Here is a 21,808-nt window from a genome sequence, read left to right on the forward strand (position 1 = left end):
GGTAAACACAACATTACACAGCAGGTAAACACAACAGGTAAACACAACATTACACAGCAGGTAAACACAACATTACACAGCAGGTAAACACAACAGGTAAACACAACATTACACAACAGGTAAACACAACATTACACAACAGGTAAACACAACATTACACAACAGGTAAACACAACGTTACACAACAGGTAAACACAACATTACACAGCAGGGTAAACACAACATTACACAGCAGGTAAACACAACAGGTAAACACAACATTACACAGCAGGTACACAACAGGTAAACACAACATTACACAACAGGTAAACACAACAGGTAAACAACATTACACAACAGGTAAACAACAGGTAAACACAACATTACACAGCAGGTAAACACAACATTACACAATAGGTAAACACAACAGGTAAACACAACATTACACAGCAGGTAAACACAACAGGTAAACACAACATTACACAACAGGTAAACACAACATTACACAACAGGTAAACACAACATTACACAACAGGTATACACAACATTACACAACAGGTAAACACAACATTACACAGCAGGTAAACACAACAGGTAAACACAACATTACACAGCAGGTAAACACAGCATTACACAGCAGGTAACCACAACATTACACAACAGGTAAACACAACATTACACAACAGGTAAACACAACATTACACAGCAGGTAAACACAACATTACACAACAGGTAAACACAACATTACACAACAGGTAAACACAACATTACACAACAGGTAAACACAACATTACACAACAGGTAAACACAACATTACACAACAGGTAAACACAACATTACACAACAGGTAAACACAACATTACACAGCAGGTAAACACAACATTACACAACAGGTAAACACAACAGGTAAACACAACAGGTAAACACAACATTACACAACAGGTAAACACAACATTACACAGCAGGTAAACACACCAGGTAAACACAACATTACACAACAGGTAAACACAACATTACACAACAGGTAAACACAACATTACACAGCAGGTAAACACAACATTACACAACAGGTAAACACAACATTACACATCAGGTAAACACAACATTACACAACAGGTAAACACAACAGTTAAACACAACAGGTAAACGCAACAGGTAAACACAACATTACACAGCAGGTAAACACAACATTACACAGCAGGTAAACACAACATTACACAACAGGTAAACACAACATTACACAGCAGGTAAAACACAACATTACACAACAGTTAAACACAACAGGTTACACAACAGGTAAACACAACATTACACAGCAGGTAAACACAACATTACACAACAGGTAAACACAACATTACACAGCAGGTAAACACAACATTACACAACAGGTAAACACACAGATTAAACAGCAGGTAAACACAACAGGTAAACACAACAGGTAAACACAATATTACAACAGGTGTACATGTAAACATACTGACCCGTAACTTCCTGTTATTACCCTAACTGTTGTCTCTCTCTCTCTCCCTCCGTCTCTGACCCCCAGATTGAGGTAATGTGTCTGTAGCTTTTGTTGCGGTTGCAGTGGTTGTTGGTTGTTGTTCCATAGTAACTACTGTTAGCAACCCTAGTAACTACTCCTAGTACTGATTGTTTGTCATGGTAACAGATCCTGGAGGCCACGCCCTGTTGGAATCCTTTGGGAATGCCAAACGGTCCGGAATGACAACTCTAGTCAGCCCCGGGAAATATGTGGAGATATTTCTGGAGGAGTGAGTACTGCGCTTACATTATTATGTTGCCACAGTCAATCAATCAATCAATCAGGTAGAAGCATTTCATCACATTACAACACCTATAAACCTAGAGAGGAACCAGGCTATGAGGAGGAGTAGTGTATTTACGTTAATTTGTTACCACAGTCAATCAGTCAATCAAATGTATTCATGAAGCCCTTCTTATATCAGCTGATGGGAGCGGGAACTCTGTGTACCCCATGTTACCATGGTAATTCTGTCTATACGCCACGTTACCATGGGAACTCTGTATATACCCCACGTTACCACGGTAACTCCGTCTATACCCCATGTTACCATGGTAACTCTGTCTGTACCAGTGGAGGCTGCTGAGGGGAGGACAGAGTGACTGGAAACCACGTGTCTGAAGCATTTGATACCGTTCCTCTGATTCCGCTCCAGCCAATACTATGAGCCTTCACTCCCTAATTAAGGTGCCACCAACCTCCTGTGGTCCGTACGCCACGTTACCACGGTAACTCTGCTGGTGTAACAGGGCGGTGGCTACAGTATCAGTGACACCCTGATGTTGGACAGGTACACGGTGTTGAGCTGAACTCCCATAATGCTCAGTCATACGTGACTTATTAATGAACCGTGGGTTACTTAAACACTGAGAGACAAGAGAACTCACTGTGGTGTGTGTGTGTGTGTGTGTGTGTGTGTGTGTGTGTGTGTGTGTGTGTGTGTGTGTGTGTGTGTGTGTGTGTGTGTGTGTGTGTGTGTGTGTGTGTGTGTGTGTGTAGGGGTGTGATCAGTGGTGCCATAACGTCTCAGTATCTGCTGGAGAAGTCCCGCATCATCTTTCAGGTGAGAGACACACACACACCACACCACATCAGTGAGTTGTTGAGGTGGAGAGGGCCAGCTGTAGATCAGTGAGTTGTTGTGAGAGGGGCCAGCTGTAGCTCAGTGAGTTGATAAGGAGAGGGCCAGCTGTAGCTCAGTGAGTTGATAGAGGGCCAGATCAGTGAGTTGTTGATAAGAGGGCCAGTTGTAGATCAGTGAGTTGTTGATAAGGAGAGGGCCAGCTGTAGCTCAGTGAGTTTGGACAGCTCCAGGAGTTGTTGGCGTGAGGGCCACCTGTAGCTCAGTGAGTTGTTGAGGAGAGGCCACCTGGCTCCCGTGGAGAGCCACCTAGCTCAGTTAGTTGTTGACGGAGGAGGGCCAGCTGTAGCTCAGTGAGTGTTGATAAGGAGAGGGCCAGCTGTAGCTCAGTTGTTGATTGTAGATCAGTGAGTTGTTGATAAGGAGAGGGCCAGCTGTAGCTCAGTGAGTTGTTGACGATCGTGGAGAGGGCCAGCTGTAGCTCAGTGAGTTGTTGATATGGAGAGGGCCACCTGTAGCTCAGTGAGTTGTTTAAGGAGAGGGCCAGCTGTAGCTCAGTGAGTTGTTGTGGAGAGGGCCACCTGTAGATCAGTGAGTTGTTGATAAGGAGAGGGCCAGCTGTAGATCAGTGAGTTGTTGATGGAGAGGGCCAGCTGTAGCTCAGTGAGTTGTTGATAAGGAGAGGGCCAGCTGTAGATCGGTGAGTTGTTGATAAGGAGAGGGCCAGCTGTAGATCAGTGAGTTGTTGATAAGGAGAGGGCCAGCTGTAGTTCAGTGAGTTGTTGCGTGGAGAGGGCCAGCTGTAGATCAGTGAGTTGTTGATAAGAGAGGGCCAGCTGTAGCTCAGTGAGTTGTTGACGTGGGAGAGGGTCATTGTAGCTCAGTGAGTTGTTGATATAAGGAGAGGGCCAGCTGTAGCTCAGTGAGTTGTTGGCGTGGAGAGGGCCAGCTGTAGCTCAGTGAGTTGTTGACGTGGAGGGGCTACAGCTATGATGCTTCAGAGAGGGGAGGGGCAGGTAGCCTCCACTGGTAAAGATGTTGAGCAGGCAGTCAAACACGGGAAGACGTTTCTGAGGGACAGAGTGAAAACTTGACATAGGCACTTCTTACGTTGTTGGGACTGAAAAAATGCCCCGAAGCGTAAAATAACTTTCTTAACTGTTGATGTTTCTAAATAGAGGTTCTGTTCCAGCTGTAGCTCAGTGGGTTCTGTTGACGTTGGAGATTTTCCAGTTTTCTGTACTGCTCAGTTCCAACCCCAGCTATGTTGTACTGTATCTTCTAACCCATATGTGTTGTGTGTGTGTGTGTGTGTGTGTGTGTGTGTGTGTGTGTGTGTTGTGTGTGTCAGTGAAAACTACCACAGTGTGTGTTGTGTGATAAGGTTCAGGGGCCTCAGAGAGAAACTACCACAGTCTTTATGAGATGGGCCAGTCTGGTCAGTGAGCCTCACCAAAAACGGAGAGGCGGAGCCACTACCTCAACCAGGTACGTGACACACACACACACTGTAGACACACAGTTGTTGATAACAGACACCAGCTGTAGCTCAGTGGTTGTTCGTCCTCCAATAATGTCTTTAAGGTGCAAAGGAGAAATCCACCTCCATTTCCTGGTTGATAAAATAGTTTGTCAAGTTGTTCGGTTTACGTGACCAGCTGAGCAAGTCTAGTTGTTTGAGTCCTCTAAACCAGAGAGGGGAAATATATTTTCCATAATCAAAAATATTGTTGTTTTAGAAGGACCGAATGTAAAAGACGCAAAAACAAAATGTTGGGACCGAAAAAATGCATAGCGTAAATTGCGCACATAGAACAGTTACCACATTTTAGAATGGCTTTTTCCAATGAGAATGACAGATCTATAACATATAGAACAGTTCTGTTTCTTCTTAGTTTCCAGTTTTCAATGAGAATGACAGATCTATAACACATAGAACAGATCTACCCTCTTGTTAGACTGGCTTTCAATGAGAATGACAGATCTATGTGTGTTCATAGAACAGATCTACCTCTTCTTAGACTGGCTTTCCTGGGAATGACAGATCTATAACATATAGGACAGATCTACCTCTTTTTAGACTGGCTTTCAACGAGAATTACTTATTGATAACACATTTCTATGTGAATTTGGTCGGGTCAACAGAATGGTGTGGGTCGTCCTCCAACAACAGAATGGTGTGGGTCATTTCTAACAACAGAATTGTGTGGGTCATTTAACAACAGAATGGGTGTCAGGGCGTACCCCAACAACAGAATGGTGGGTCGTATTTTCAACAACAGAATGGTGTGGGTTACCCCAATGTAACAGAATGGTGTGGGTCGTAAAAACAAAACAACAGAATGGTGTGGGCGTAACCCAACAACAGAATGGTTTCAATGAGAATGACAGATCTATAACAACAGAACAGTTCTACTCTTCAACAACAGAATGGTGTGGGTCGTACCCACAACAACAGAACCTCTTGGTGTGGCTTTCAATGAGAATGACAGATCTATAACAACAGAATGGTGTGGGTCTTCTTAACAACAGAATGGTGTGACAGTCTACCCTAACAACAGAATGGTGTAGACGTAACCCAACAACAGAATGGTGTCTATGCGTATCCCAACAACAGAATGGTGTGGGTCGTACCCCAACAACAGAATGGTGTGGGTCGTTCCCAACAACAATTGTGTGGGTCATTCCCAACAACAGAATGTGTGGGTCGTACCGCAACAACAGAATGGTGGGTCGTATCCCAACAACAGAATTGTGTGGGTTGCCCAGCAACAGAATGGTGTGGGTCGTACCCCCAACAACAGAATGATGTGGGTGCGTACCAACAACAGAATGGTGTGGGTCGTACCTAACAACAAAATGTGTGGGTCGTACCCCAACAACAGAATGGTGTGGGTCGTATCTCAACAACAGAATGGTGTAGATTAGGTGCCCCAACAACAGAATGGTGTGGGTCGTACCCAACAACAGAATGGTGTGGGCGTATCCCAGCAACAGAATGGTGTGGGTCGTGCCCCAACAACAAAATGGTGTGGGTGTACCCCAACAACAGAATGGTGTGGGTTGTACCCCAACAACAGAATGGTGTGGGTCGATCCCAACAACAGAATGATGTGGGTCCTATCCCAACAACAGAATGGTGTGGGTCGCCCCAACAACAGAATGGTGTGGGTCCTATCCAACAACAGAATGGTGTGGGTCGTACCCCAACAACAGAATGGTGTGGGTCCTATCCCAACAACAGAATGGTGTGGGTCGTGCCCCAACAACAGAATGGTGTGGGTCGTTCCCAACAACAGAATGGTGTGGGTCGTGACCCCCAACAACAGAATTGTGTGGGTCGTATCCCAACAACAGAATGGTGTGGGTCGTGCCCTAACAACAGAATGGTGTGGGTCGTATCCCAACAACAGAATGGTGTGGGTCGTACCCCAACAACAGAATGGTCTGGGTGTATCCTAACAACAGAATTGTGTGGGTCGTATCACAACAACAGAATGGTGTGGGTCGTATCCCAACAACAGAATGGTTTGGGTCGTATCCCAACAACAGAATGGTGTGGTTGAGTGGCCTCTACTTATCCTTCCACGTATATTGTTTTCAAAATACCCCTCCATATACCTCACAAAATATCCCTCAAGAGAGGCATGATAGGTCACGTCAAACTGTGTATAATTGCAGGAAATGCTTTTAAAATGTAACAAAAAAAGGATCCAGGGAGAACAACCCGGACCCTCCGTCTAATTTTCATTCCTCCAATATTTACACCAGAATTTCTCCTTGGTGTGTCCTCTGTATCAGGGTGGTGACTGTGCGATAGAGGGGAAGGATGACGGAGCAGATTTCCGTCGTGTGCAGAGTGCCATGGACATCCTGTGTTTCAGTCCTGATGAGCAGAACGGCATCTGTAGACTACTGTCCTCCGTACTACACCTAGGGAATGTATACTTCCAGCCATACCAGGTACTATAACCTCTAACCCCTAACCCATCTGTAGACTACTGTCCTCCGTACTACACCTAGGGAATGTATACTTCCAGCCATACCAGGTACTATAACCTCTAACCTCTAACCCCTAACCTCTAACCCCTAACCCCCTAACCCCTAACCCTAACCTCTAACCCCTAACCTCTAACCCATCTGTAGACTACTGTCCTCCGTACTACACCTAGGGAATGTTTACTTCCAGCCATACCAGGTACTATAACCTCTAACCTCTAACCCCTAACCTCTACCTCTAAACCCTAACCTCTACCTCTAACCTCTAACCTCTAACCTAACCCCTAACCCCTAACCCCTAACCCCTAACCTCTAACCCCTAACCCCTAACCTCTAACCCCTAACCTCTAACCCCTTAACCCCTAACCTCTAACCCCTAACCTCTAACCCATCTGTAGAACTGTCCCCCTAACCTAGGGAATGTTTACTAACCCTATAACCTCTAACCTCTAACCCTAACCTCTACCTCTAACCCTAACCCCTAACCTCTAACCTCTAACCCCTAACCCCTAACCCTAACCCCTAACCCCTAACCCTAACCCCTAACCCCTAACCTCTAACCCCTCTACCCCCTAACCTCTAACCCAACCCCTAACCTCTAACCCCTAACCTCTACCCCTAACCCCTAACCTCTAACCTAACCCCTAACCCCTAACCTCTTAACCCCCTAACCCCTGTGTTCTACCTCTAACCAGTAATAATATACCTCTAACCTTTAACCCTTAACCCACAGTGTGTTTTAATATTGCAGTATAATATACAGTATATAGTGTATTTAAGTATATAACAGTGTGATTTTATATGGCAGTATAATATACAGTATATAGTGTATTTAATGTATATAACAGTGTGTTTTATATGGCAGTATAATATACAGTATATAGTGTATTTAATGTATATAACAGTGTGTTTTATATGGCAGTATAATATACAGTATATAGTGTATTTAAGTTATATAACAGTGTGTATATGCAGTATAATATACAGTTATAGTGTATTTAATGTATAACAGTGTGTTTTCTATATGGCAGTATAATATACAGTATATAGTGTATTTAATGTATAGAACAGTGTGCTTTACCACTGCAGTATAATATACAGTATATAGTGTATTTAATGTATATAACAGTGTGTTTTATATGGCAGTATAATATACAGTATATAGTGTATTTAATGTATAGAACAGTGTGTTTTAACACTACAGTATAATATACAGTATATAGTGTATTTAATGTATATAACAGTGTGTTTTACCACTGCAGTATAATATACAGTATATAGTGTATTTAATGTATATAACAGTGTGTTTTATATGGCAGTATAATATACAGTATATAGTGTATTTAATGTATATAACAGTGTGTTTTACCACTGCAGTATAATATACAGTATATAGTGTATTTAATGTATATAACAGTGTGTTTTATATGGCAGTATAATATACAGATATAGTGTATTTAATGTATATAACAGTGTGTTTTAACATACAGTATAATATACAGTATATAGTGTATTTAATGTATATAACAGTGTGTTTTAATCCAGTATAATATACAGTATATAGTGTATTTAATGTATATAACAGTGTGTTTTAACAGTACAGTATAATATACAGTATATAGTGTATTTAATGTATATAACAGTATGTTTTATATGGCAGTATAATATACAGTATATAGTGTATTTAATGTATATAACAGTGTGTTTTAACACTACAGTATAATATACAGTATATAGTGTATTTAATGTATATAACAGTGTGTTTTATATGGCAGTATAATATACAGTATATAGTGTATTTAATGTATATAACAGTGTGTTTTACCACTGCAGTATAATATACAGTATATAGTGTATTTAATGTATATAACAGTGTGTTTTATATGGCAGTATAATATACAGTATATAGTGTATTTAATGTATATAACAGTGTGTTTTAACACTGCAGTATAATATACAGTATATAGTGTATTTAATGTATAGAACAGTGTGTTTTATATGGCAGTATAATATATAGTATATAGTGTATTTAATGTATATAACAGTGTGTTTTATATGGCAGTATAATATACAGTATATAGTGTATTTAATGTATATAACAGTGTGTTTTATATGGCAGTATAATATACAGTATATAGTGTATTTAATGTATATAACAGTGTGTTTTAACACTACAGTATAATATACAGTATATAGTGTATTTAATGTATATAACAGTGTGTTTTATATGGCAGTATAATATACAGTATATAGTGTATTTAATGTATATAACAGTGTGTTTTACCACTACAGTATAATATACAGTATATAGTGTATTTAAGTTATATAACAGTGTGTTTTACCACTGGCAGTATAATATACAGTATATAGTGTATTTAATGTATATAACAGTGTGTTTTATATGGCAGTATAATATACAGTATATAGTGTATTTAATGTATAGAACAGTGTGTTTTATATGGCAGTATAATATACAGTATATAGTGTATTTAATGTATATAACAGTGTGTTTATAGTACAGTATAATATACAGTATATAGTGTATTTAATGTATATAACAGTGTGTTTTATATGGCAGTATAATATACAGTATATAGTGTATTTAATGTATATAACAGTGTGTTTTAACAGTACAGTATAATATACAGTATATAGTGTATTTAATGTATATAACAGTGTGTTTTATATGGCAGTATAATATACAGTATATAGTGTATTTAATGTATATAACAGTGTGTTTTATATGGCAGTATAATATACAGTATATAGTGTATTTAATGTATAGAACAGTGTGTTTTACCACTACAGTATAATATACAGTATATAGTGTATTTAATGTATATAACAGTGTGTTTTATATGGCAGTATAATATACAGTATATAGTGTATTTAATGTATATAACAGTGTGTTTTATAATATATATGGTATATCATGTATTCGACTGTGTTCCTGTAAAACAGGCTGCTAACCCCATAACCCCATAACCCCATAACCCTATAACCCCAAAACCCCATAACCCCATAACCCTATAACCCTATAACCCCAAAACCCTATAACCCCATAACCCTATAACCCTATAACCCCATAACCCTATAACCCCATAACCCTATAACCCTATAACCCTATAACCCTATAACCCTATAACCCCATAACCCCATAATATAACCCTATAACCCTATAACCCATAACCCTATAACCCTATAACCCTATAACCCTAACCCCATAACCCCATAACCCTATAACCCTATAACCCTATAACCCTATAACCCTAACCCCATAACCCTATAACCCTATAACCCCTAATAACCCTAACCCTATAACCCTAACCCCTATAACCCTAACCCCATAACCCCATAACCCTATAACCCATAACCCTAACCCATAACCCTATAACCCTATAACCCTATAACCCTATAATAACCCCTAACCCCATAACCCCATAACCTATAATAACCCTATAACCCTAACCCTATAACCCTATAACCCTATAACCCTATAACCCCATAACCCTAACCCTATAACCCTAACCCTATAATAACCCTATAACCCTATAACCCTATAACCCATAACCCTATAACCCTAACCCTAATAACCCCATAACCCTAACCCTATAACCCTATAACCCTATAACCCTATAACCCTATAACCCTATAACCCCATAACCCTAACCCTATAACCCCTATAACCTAACCCTATAACCCTATAACCCCCATAACCCTATAACCCTATAACCCCATAACCCTATAATAACCCCCTATAACCCTAACCCCATAACCCTATAACCCTAACCCTATAACCCCCCCATAACCCTAACCCCATAACCCTATAACCCCCCATAACCCTATAACCCTAACCCTATAACCCTATAACCCCATAACCCTATAACCCTAACCCCCCTATAACCCTAACCCTATAACCCTAACCCTAACCCTATAACCCTATAACCCCATAACCCCCCTAACCCCATAATAACCCTATAATAACCCTATAACCCTAACCCTATAACCCTAACCCTATAACCCCTATAACCCTAAAACCCCATAACCCTATAACCCTATAACCCTAACCCTATAACCCCCTATAACCCTATAACCCCATAACCCTAACCCTATAACCCTATAACCCTAACCCTATAACCCCATAACCCTATAACCCTATAACCCTAACCCTATAACCCTATAACCCTATAACCCTATAACCCTAACCCTATAACCCTAACTAACCCTATAACCCTAACCTAACCCTATATAACCCTATAACCCTATAACCCTATAACCCTATAATAACCCTATAACCCTATAACCCTATAACCCTATAACCCATAACCCTATAACCCTATAACCCTAACCCTATAACCCTACCCTAACCCCATAACCCTATAACCCTAACCCTATAACCCTATAACCCTATAATAACCCTATAACCCTAACTCCTATAACCCTATAACCCTAACCCTAACCCTATAACCCCTAACCCTATAACCCTATAACCCTATAACCCTATAACCCTATAACCCTAACCCTATAACCCTAACCCTATAACCCTAACCCTATAACCCCCATAACCCTAACCCCTAACCCTATAACCCTAACCCTATAACCCTAACCCTATAACCCTAACCCTAACCCTAACCCTAACCCTATAACCCTATAACCCTATAACCCTAACCCTAACCCTAACCCTATAACCCTAACCCTATAACCCCATAACCCTATAACCCTAACCCTAACCCTATAACCCTAACCCTAACCCTAACCCTAATAACCCTATAACCCCATAACTAACCCTATAACCCTAACCCTATAACCCTAACCCTAAAAACCCTATAACCCTATAACCCTAACCCTAACCCTAACCCATAACCCTAATAACCCTAACCCTATAACCCCCTAACCCTAACCCTAACCCTAATAACCCTATAACCCTATAACCCCATAACCCCATAACCCCATAACCCTAACCCTAACCCTATAACCCTAACCCCCTATAACCCTATAACCCCAAAACCCTAACCCTAACCCTAATAACCCTATAACCCTATAACCCCATAACCCCTAACCCTAATAACCCTATAACCCTATAACCCCATAACCCTATAACCCTAACCCTAACCCCATAACCCTAACCCTATAACCCTAACCCTATAACCCTAACCCTATAACCCTATAACCCTAACCCTAACCCTATAACCCTATAACCCTATAACCCCATAACCCTATAACCCTAACCCTATAACCCTAACCCTATAACCCTAACCCTATAACCCTAACCCTATAACCCTAACCCTATAACCCCTAACCCCATAACCCTATAACCCTAACCCTATAACCCTAACCCTATAACCCTAACCCCATAACCCTATAACCCTAACCCTATAACCCTAACCTATAACCCTAATAACCCTAACCCCATAACCCTATAACCCTAACCCTATAACCCCCTATAACCCTAACCCTATAACCCTAACCCTATAACCCTAACCCTATAACCCCATAACCCTATAACCCTAACCCTATAACCCTAACCCTATAACCCTAACCCTATAACCCTAACCCCATAACCCTATAACCCTAACCCTAACCCTAATAACCCTAACCCTATAACCCTAACCCTATAACCCTATAACCTATAACCCTATAACCCCATAACCCTATAACCCTATAACCCTATAACCCTATAACCCTAACCCTATAACCCTAATAACCCTATAACCCTATAACCCTAACCCTAACCTATAACCCTAACCCTAACCCTATAATAACCCTATAACCCCATAACCCCTAACCCTAACCCTATAACCCTAACCCTATAACCCTATAACCCCTAACCCCATAACCCTAACCCTAATAACCCTAACCCTAACCCCATAACCCTATAACCTAACCCTAACCCTAACCCTATAACCCTATAACCCTATAACCCTATAACCCTATAACCCTAACCCTATAATAACCCTAAACCCTAACCCTATAACCCTAATAACCCTAACCCTATAACCCTAACCCTATAACCCTAACCCTATAACCCTAACCCTATAACCCTAACCCTAACCCTAACCCTATAACCCTATAACCCTAACCCTATAACCCTATAACCCTAACCCTATAACCCTAACCCTATAACCCTATAACCCTAACCCATAACCCTAACCCCTAACCCTATAACCCTATAACCCTATAACCCCTAACCCTATAACCCTAACCCTATAACCCTAACCCTAACCCCATAACCCTAACCCTAACCCTATAACCCTAACCCTAACCCTATAACCCTAACCCTATAACCCCATAACCCTAACCCTATAACCCTAACCCTATAACCCCATAACCCCAAAACCCCATAACCCCATAACCCCTATAACCCTATAACCCTATAACCCTATAACCCTATAACCCTAACCCTATAACCCTAACCCTATAACCCTAACCCTATAACCCTAACCCCATAACCCTAACCCTATAACCCTATAACCCTAACCCTATAACCCTATAACCCATAACCCCATAACCCCATAACCCTAACCCTAACCCTAATAACCCATAACCCTATAACCCTAACCCTATAATAACCCTATAACCCTAACCCTAATAACCCCATAACCCTAACCCTATAACCCTAACCCTATAACCCATAACCCTATAACCCTATAACCCTATAACCCTAACCCTAACCCTAACCCTATAACCCTATAACCCTAACCTATAACCCTAACCCTATAACCCTAACCCCATAACCCTATAACCCTATAACCCTATAACCCTAACCCTAATAACCCTATAACTAACCCCCATAACCCTATAACCCTAACCCTATAACCCTAACACTATAACCCTAACCCTATAACCCTAACCCTATAACCCTATAACCCTAACCCATAACCCTATAACCCTAACCCTAACCCTATAACCCTAACCCATAACCCCATAACCCTATAACCCTAACCCTATAACCCTAACCCTATAACCCCTAACCCTATAACCCTAATAATAACCCTATAACCCTAACCCTATAACCCTAACCCTATAACCCTAACCCTATAACCCTATAACCCTATAACCCTATAACCCTAATAACCCCATAACCCTATAACCCTATAACCCTATAACCCTAACCCTATAACCCATAACCCTATAACCCTAACCCTAACCCTATAACCCTATAACCCTATAACCCTAACCCTAACCCTATAACCCTAATAACCCCATAACCCTATAACCTATAACCCTAACCCTATAACCCCTAACCCTATAACCCTAACCCTATAACCCTAACCCTATAACCCTATAACCCTATAACCCTAACCCTATAACCCTAACCCTATAACCCTATAACCCTAAACCCTAACCCTATAACCCTATAACCCTATAACCCATAACCCATAACCCTATAACCCTAACTAACCCTATAACCCTAACCCTAACCCATAACCCTAACCCTATAACCCTATAACCCTATAACCCTAACCCTATAACCCTAACCCTATAACCCTATAACCCTATAACCCTATAACCCTATAACCCTATAACCCTAACCCTAATAACCCTATAACCCTAACCCTAACCCTATAACCCTAACCCTAACCCTATAACCCTAACCCTAAACCCTATAACCCTAACCCCATAATAACCCTAACCCTAACCCTAACCCTATAACCCTATAACCCTATAACCCCATAACCCCTAACCCTAACCCTATAACCCTAACCCTATAACCCTAACCCTAACCCTAACCCATAACCCTAACCCTATAACCCCATAACCCTATAACCCTAATATAACCCTAACCCTATAACCCATAACCCTAATAACCCCCATAACCCTATAATAACCCCCCTATAACCCTAACCCTATAACCCTAACCCTATAACCCTAACCCTAACCCCTAACCCTATAATAACCCTATAACCCTAACCCCCTATAACCCAACCCTAACCCTATAACCCTAACCCTAACCCTATAACCCTAACCCTAACCCTATAACCCTATAACCCCAACCCTATAACCCTAACCCCCCATAACCCCATAACTAACCCTAACCCTAACCCTAACCCTAATAACCCCATAACCCTAACCCTATAACCCCTAACCCTATAACCCTAACCCTATAACCCTAACCCTATAACCCCTAATAACCCTATAACTAACCCTATAACCCTAACCCCATAACCCCATAACCCTAACCCTAACCCTATAACCCTAACCCTATAATAACCCTATAACCTATAACCCTAACCCTAACCCTATAACCCTAACCCCTAACCCTATAACCCTAACCCTATAACCCTATAACCCCCTAACCCTAACCCTAACCCTAACCCTAACCCTATAACCCCATAACCTATAACCCTATAACCCTAACCCTAACCCCATAACCCTAACCCATAACCCCATAACCCTAACCCTAACCCTAACCCTAACCCTAAACCCATAACCCTAACCCTATAACTAACCTATAACCCTAACCCTAACCCTAACCCTATAACCCCATAACCCTAACCCTAACCCTATAACCCTAACCCTATAACCCTAACCCTATAACCCTATAACCCTAACCCTAACCCCATAACCCCTATAACCCTAACCCTATAACCCTAACTCCTAACCCCATAACCCTATAACCCTAACCCTATAACCCTAACCCCTAACCCTAACCCTAACCCTAACCCTAATAACCCTAATAACCCTATAACCCTAACCCTAACCCTATAACCCCCTATAACCCTAACCCTATAACCCTAACCCTATAACCCTAACCCTATAACCCTAACCCCATATAACCCTAACCCTAACCCTAACCCCATAATAACCCTAACCCTAACCCCTAAAACCCTATAACCCTAACCCTATAACCCTATAACCCTAACCCTAACCCCATAACCTAACCCTATAACCCTATAACCCCTAACCCTATAACCCTAACTCCTAACCCTAACCCTAATAACCCTAACCCTATAACCCTAACCCTATAACCCTAACCCTAACACCCATAACCCCTAACCCTATAACCCTATAACCCTATAACCCTATAACCCTAACCCTATAACCCTAACCCATAACCCTAACCCTATAACCCTAACTCCCCTATAACCCTAACTAATCCTATAACCCTAACCCTATAACCCTAACACTATATCCCTAACCCTAACCCTAACCCTATAACCCTAACACTAACCCTATAACCCTAACACTATAACCCCTATAACCCTAACACTATAACCCTAACCCTATAACCCTAACTCTATAACTCTAACCCTATAACCCTATAACCTATAACCCTAACCCTATAACCCTAACTATAACCTAACCCTATAACCCTATAACCCTAACTATAACCCTATAACCCTAACCCTATAACCCTAACCCACTATAACCCTAACCCTATAACCCTAACCCTAACACTATAACCCTAACACTATAACCTAACCCTATAACCCCCTAACCCTATAACCCTATAACCCTATAACCCTAACCCATAACCCTAACCCTATAACCCTAACCCTAACCCTAACCTAACACTATAACCCTAACCCTATAACCCTAACCCTATAACCCTAACCCTATAACCCTAACCCTATAACCCTAACCCTATAACCCTAACACTATAACCCTAACCCTATAACCCTAACCCTATAACTCTAACCCTATAACCCTATCCCTATAACCCTAACCCTATAACCCTAACCCTATAACTCTAACCCTATAACCCTAACCCTATAACCCTAACCCTGACCCTGACCCTATCCCTAACACTATAACCTTAACCCTGTTGTAATACAGGCTGAAGGGCAGGGGGTGGCGACGGTGGTCAGTGATCAGGGGATCAGAGTGGTAGCTGAGCTGCTAACCCTATTACCCTAACCCAATAACCCTGACCCTAACCCTATAACCCTGACCCTAACCCAATAACCCTGACCCTAACCCTATAACCCTGACCCTAACCCAATAACCCTGACTCTAACCCTATAACCCTAACCCTAACCCAATAACCCTGACCCTAACCCAATAACCCTGACCCTAACCCAATAACCCTGACCCTAAACCAATAACCCAAACCCTAACCCTAACCCTAACCCAATAACCCTGACCCTAACCCTATAACCCTGACCCTAACCCAATAACCCTGACCCTAACCCTATAACCCTGACCCTAACCCAATAACCCTGACCCTAACCCTATAACCCTGACCCTAACCCAATAACCCTGACTCTAACCCTATAACCCTAACCCTAACCCAATAACCCTGACCCTAACCCAATAACCCTGACCCTAACCCAATAACCCTGACCCTAAACCAATAACCCAAACCCTAACCCTAACCCTAACCCAATAACCCTGACCCTAACCCTATAACCCTGACCCTAACCCAATAACCCTGACCCTAACCCAATAACCCTGACCCTATAACCCTGACCCTAACCCAATAACCCTGACCCTAACCCTATAACCCTGACCCTAACCCTATAACCCTAACCCTAACCCTGACCCTGACCCTGTCCCTAAACCTAACCCTAACACTATAACCCTAACCCTGTTGTAATACAGGTTGAAGGCCAGGAGGTGGCGACGGTGGTCAGTGATCAGGAGATCAGAGTGCTAGCTGAGCTGCTCCAGATCTCTCCTGAGGGACTCAAGAAGGCCATCACACACAAAGTCACGGTCAGAACTACACTACCACATTATCTTAGGGTCAGAACTACACTACTACATTACCTCTACTATATCACACACAAAGTCACGGTCTGAACTACACTACCACCTTACCTTAGGGTCAGAACTACACTACTACTACTACATTACCTCTACTATATAACACAATGTCATGGTCAGAACTACACTACTACATTACCTCTACTATATCACACACGAAGTCACGGTCAGAACTATAATACTACATTACCTCTACTATATCACACACAAAGTCACGGTCAGAACTACACTACTACATTACCTCTACTATATCACACACAAAGTCACGGTCAGAACTACACTACCACATTCCCTTATGGTCAGAACTACACTACTACTACTACATTAACTCTACTATATCACATACAAAGTCACGGTCAGAACTACACTACCACATTACCTCTACTATATCACACACAAAGTCACGGTCAGAACTACAATACTACATTACCTCTACTGTATCACACACAAAGTCACGGTCAGAACTACACTACTACATTACCTCTACTCTATCACACACAAAGTCACGGTCAGAACTACACTACTACATTACCTCTACTCTATCACACACAAAGTCATGGTCAGAACGGTCAGAACAGTCAGAACAACACTACCACATTACCTCTACTATATCACACTCAAAGTCATGGTCAGAACCACACTACTACATTACCTCTACTATATCACACACACAACCACATTATCTACTACTAATATATTACCTCTACTACATCATGGTTACTACATCTACTATTAATACATGACCTCTACTACATCACAGTTGCTACATCTACTCCTGCTACATTACCTCTACTATATCACACACAGTCACAGTAAGAACTACAATACTACTAATACACTACCTCTACTACATCACAGTTACTCCATCTACTACATTACCTCTACAACATCACAGTTACTACATCTACTACTAATACATTACCTCTACTACAGCATGGTTACATCTACTACATTACCTCTACAACATCACAGTTACTACATCTACTACTAATACATTACCTCTACTACAGCATGGTTACATCTACTATATTACCTCTACTACATCATGGTCACTACATCTACTACATTGCCTCTACTACATCACAGTTACTGCATCTAATACTAATACCTTACCTCTTCTACATCACAGTTACTGCATCTAATACATTACCTCTACTACATTATAGTTGCAACATCTACTACTAACACATTACCTCTACTACATCATGTTTACTACATATACTTTTAATACATTACCTCTACTACATCACAATTACTACATCTACTACATTACCTCTACTACATCACAATTACTACATCTACTACATTACCTCTACTACATCATGTTTACTACATATACTTTTAATACATTACCTCTACTACATCACAATTACTACATCTACTACATTACCTCTACTACATCACAATTATTACATCTACTACATTACCTCTACTACATCACAATTACTACATCTACTACATTACCTCTACTACATCACAATTACTACATCTACTACATTACCTCTACTACATCACAATTACTACATCTACTACATTACCTCTACTACATCACAATTACTACATCTACTACATGACCTCTACTACATCACAATTACTACATCTACTACATTACCTCTACTACATCACAATTACTACATCTACTACATTACCTCTACTACATCACAATTACTACATCTACTACATTACCTCTACTACATCACAATTACTACATCTACTACATTACCTCTACTACATCACAATTACTACATCTACTACATTACCTCTACTACATCACAATTACTACATCTACTACATTACCTCTACTACATCACAATTACTACATCTACTACATTACCTCTACTACATCACAATTACTACATCTACTACATTACCTCTACTACATCACAGTTACTACATCTACTACATTACCTCTACTACATCACAATTACTACATCTACTACATTACATCTGCTACATCACGGTCACTTCCTCTTCTCATTGTCTGTCTGTCTGTCTGTCTGTCTGTCTGTCTGTCTGTCTGTCTGTCTGTCTGTCTCTGTGTCTCTGTGTGACCTTTGACTCTTCAGGATACAGTCCGGGAGAAGATCTACACTCCCCTGACAGTGGAGAGTGCTGTGGATGCCAGGTGTGTGCTTCTGTCTGTCTGTGTATTTGTGTGTGTGTATTGTTCTAACCTCCGGCATCTTCTATTGGACCTGTACTACAGCGTGTCTGTTTTCATAGAGACGCTGTTGCTAAGATCCTGTACTCGCTGCTGTTTCATTGGCTGACCGAGAAGATAAATGGGCGGGTCTATCCTCGCAACGAGGCTCTGTCCATCTCTATACTGGACATATACGGCTTTGAGGTTGCTGCTCACACACACACAGTCTGTTTCCAGTTTCCATCAGTTTCTACTTTAGCCAACTTTATCAAGCTTTACTTTTCCTCTCTCTGTCTCTCTGTGTATCCTCTCTCTCTCTCTCTGTATCCCCTCTCTCTCTCTCTCTCCCTCTCTCTCTGTCTCTCTCTGTGTATCTCTCTCTCTCTCTCTCTCTCTCTCTCTCTCTCTGTGTGTATCCCCTCTCTCTCTCTCTCTCTGTGTATCCCCCTCTCTCTCTCCCCTCTCTCTCTCTCTCTCTCTCTCCATAGGATCTGTTATTCAACAGTTTTGAGCAGCTGTGTATCAACTATGCCAACGAGACGCTGCAGTTCTACTTCAACAAGATCATCTTCAGGGAGGAACAGGTCAGTCAGTCAGTGCAACTGGCAACACACTGAGCCACACACTGAGCTACAGCCTCCATACAAACACATGGGACTGTACACAAAATGGCGCCTGTGTTCTGAGCCAGTGTGGCTGTTGTTTCCTTTGTTTGAGTAAGTATGGAGGTTGTTTCTGACTGCAACTGGCAACACACTGAGCCACAGCCTCCATTAAAAACACATGAGCCTGGACACAAAATGGCACCTGCGTTCTGACCCTGTTAAGTGGCCAAACTTCCTGCCACCCAGGACCTATATACCAGGCGGTGTCAGAGGAAAGCCCATAAAATCGTTAAAGACTCTAGTCACCCCAAGTCAAAGGCTGTTTTCTCTGCTACCACAGCAAGCGGTACCGGGGACCAAGTCAAGAACCAGAAGGCTCCTCAACAGCTTCTACTGCCATACGACTGCTGAACAAATATTTACATTTGACACCCCTCCCCCAAATTACTTTGACTAACCTGTTCCCCAAACATTGACTCTGTTTTATTTATTTATTTTACTAGGCAAGTCAGTTAAGAACAAATTCTTATTTGGAACAGTGGGTTAACTGCCTGTTCAGGGGCAGAACAACAGATTTGTACCTTGTCAGCTCGGGATTCGAACTTGCAACCTTTCGGTTACTAGTCCAACGCTCTGACCACTAGGCTACCCTGCTGCTGTACTGCTACCCCCTGTATATAGCCACGGTATTGTTATTTTATTGTGTTACTTTTTATTTTAAAAAAATCTTTAGTTTATTTAGTAAATATTTTCTTAACTCTATTTCTTAAAACTGCATCGTTGGTTAAGGGTTTTGTAAATAAGCCATTTCACGGTGCAACTGGCATGGCTCCAGGCACATATGAAGCCATGCCCTCCATTATAACCTATGGGCCTTGACCCAAAATGGCGTCCGTGTTCTGAGCCGGTATGTCTGCTGTTTCCTGCAGGAGGAGTACATCCGGGAGCAGATCAGCTGGCAAGAGCTTCCCTTCAGCGACAACCAGGCCGTCATCAACCTCATCGCCGCTAAGCCTCATGGGATATTGAGAATCCTGGATGACCAGTGCGGCTTCCCCCAGGTAGCCACGTCACTTCCTGTGTGTCACCTAGGTTGAACATAAACAAAGGTAAAGAAAATAGAATTCTAACATCCCAGAAGTCTTTGCTTAAATGAAGGAAGAATTGTAAATAACGTGGACCAACTACGCGAGTTAGAAACAGCCCTAGTCCCGTAACTCTGTGACTCCGGAGTGTAACTTCCTGTTCCTGTTGTCCTGTTGACAAGGCGACAGACCACACCTTCCTCCAGAAGTGCAACTATCACCACGGGAACAGCGATCTGTATGCCCGGCCAAAGATGCCCCTCCCAGAGTTCACACTGAAACACTACGCTGGGAAAGTCACATACCAAGTAAAAACACACACACACACACACAAAACACACACACACACACACACACACACACACACACACACACACACACACACACACACACACACACACACCTGGAGTAATAATAAAATCCATTCTATCGTTCCCATGTTGATGTCCTCCTAACATTATCTACCCTCCCCTGTTGATGTTCTCCTAACATTATCTACCCTCCCCTGTTGATGTCCTCCTAACATTATCTACCCTCCCCTGTTGATGTCCTCCTAACATGATCTACCCTCCCCTGTTGATGTCCTCCTAACATTATCTACCCTCCTGTTGATGTCCTCCTAACATTATCTACCCTCCCCCTGTTGATGATCCGAACATTATCTAC

General features: G+C 41.7%; 1 protein-coding gene across 1 annotated transcript in view; it reads left to right on the forward strand.

Annotated features, from left to right (window-relative positions):
- Window positions 1–6,404: 6,404 nt before the first annotated feature.
- Window positions 6,405–21,808, forward strand: part of LOC121843446 (unconventional myosin-XV-like) — a gene marked incomplete at both ends in the record, with an annotated part of 35,104 nt that continues 19,700 nt past the window's right edge. Inside the window, 7 exons of the mRNA XM_042313038.1 lie at window positions 6,405–6,566; window positions 17,145–17,258; window positions 19,376–19,434; window positions 19,533–19,656; window positions 19,941–20,036; window positions 20,987–21,118; window positions 21,325–21,450. Coding sequence (XP_042168972.1) covers window positions 6,405–6,566; window positions 17,145–17,258; window positions 19,376–19,434; window positions 19,533–19,656; window positions 19,941–20,036; window positions 20,987–21,118; window positions 21,325–21,450 — 813 coding nt within the window. The remainder of the gene's footprint in view (window positions 6,567–17,144; window positions 17,259–19,375; window positions 19,435–19,532; window positions 19,657–19,940; window positions 20,037–20,986; window positions 21,119–21,324; window positions 21,451–21,808) is intronic.

This window comes from Oncorhynchus tshawytscha, unplaced genomic scaffold (genome assembly GCF_018296145.1).
Source record: "Oncorhynchus tshawytscha isolate Ot180627B unplaced genomic scaffold, Otsh_v2.0 Un_contig_15249_pilon_pilon, whole genome shotgun sequence".
NCBI classification, from domain to species: Eukaryota; Metazoa; Chordata; class Actinopteri; order Salmoniformes; family Salmonidae; genus Oncorhynchus; species Oncorhynchus tshawytscha.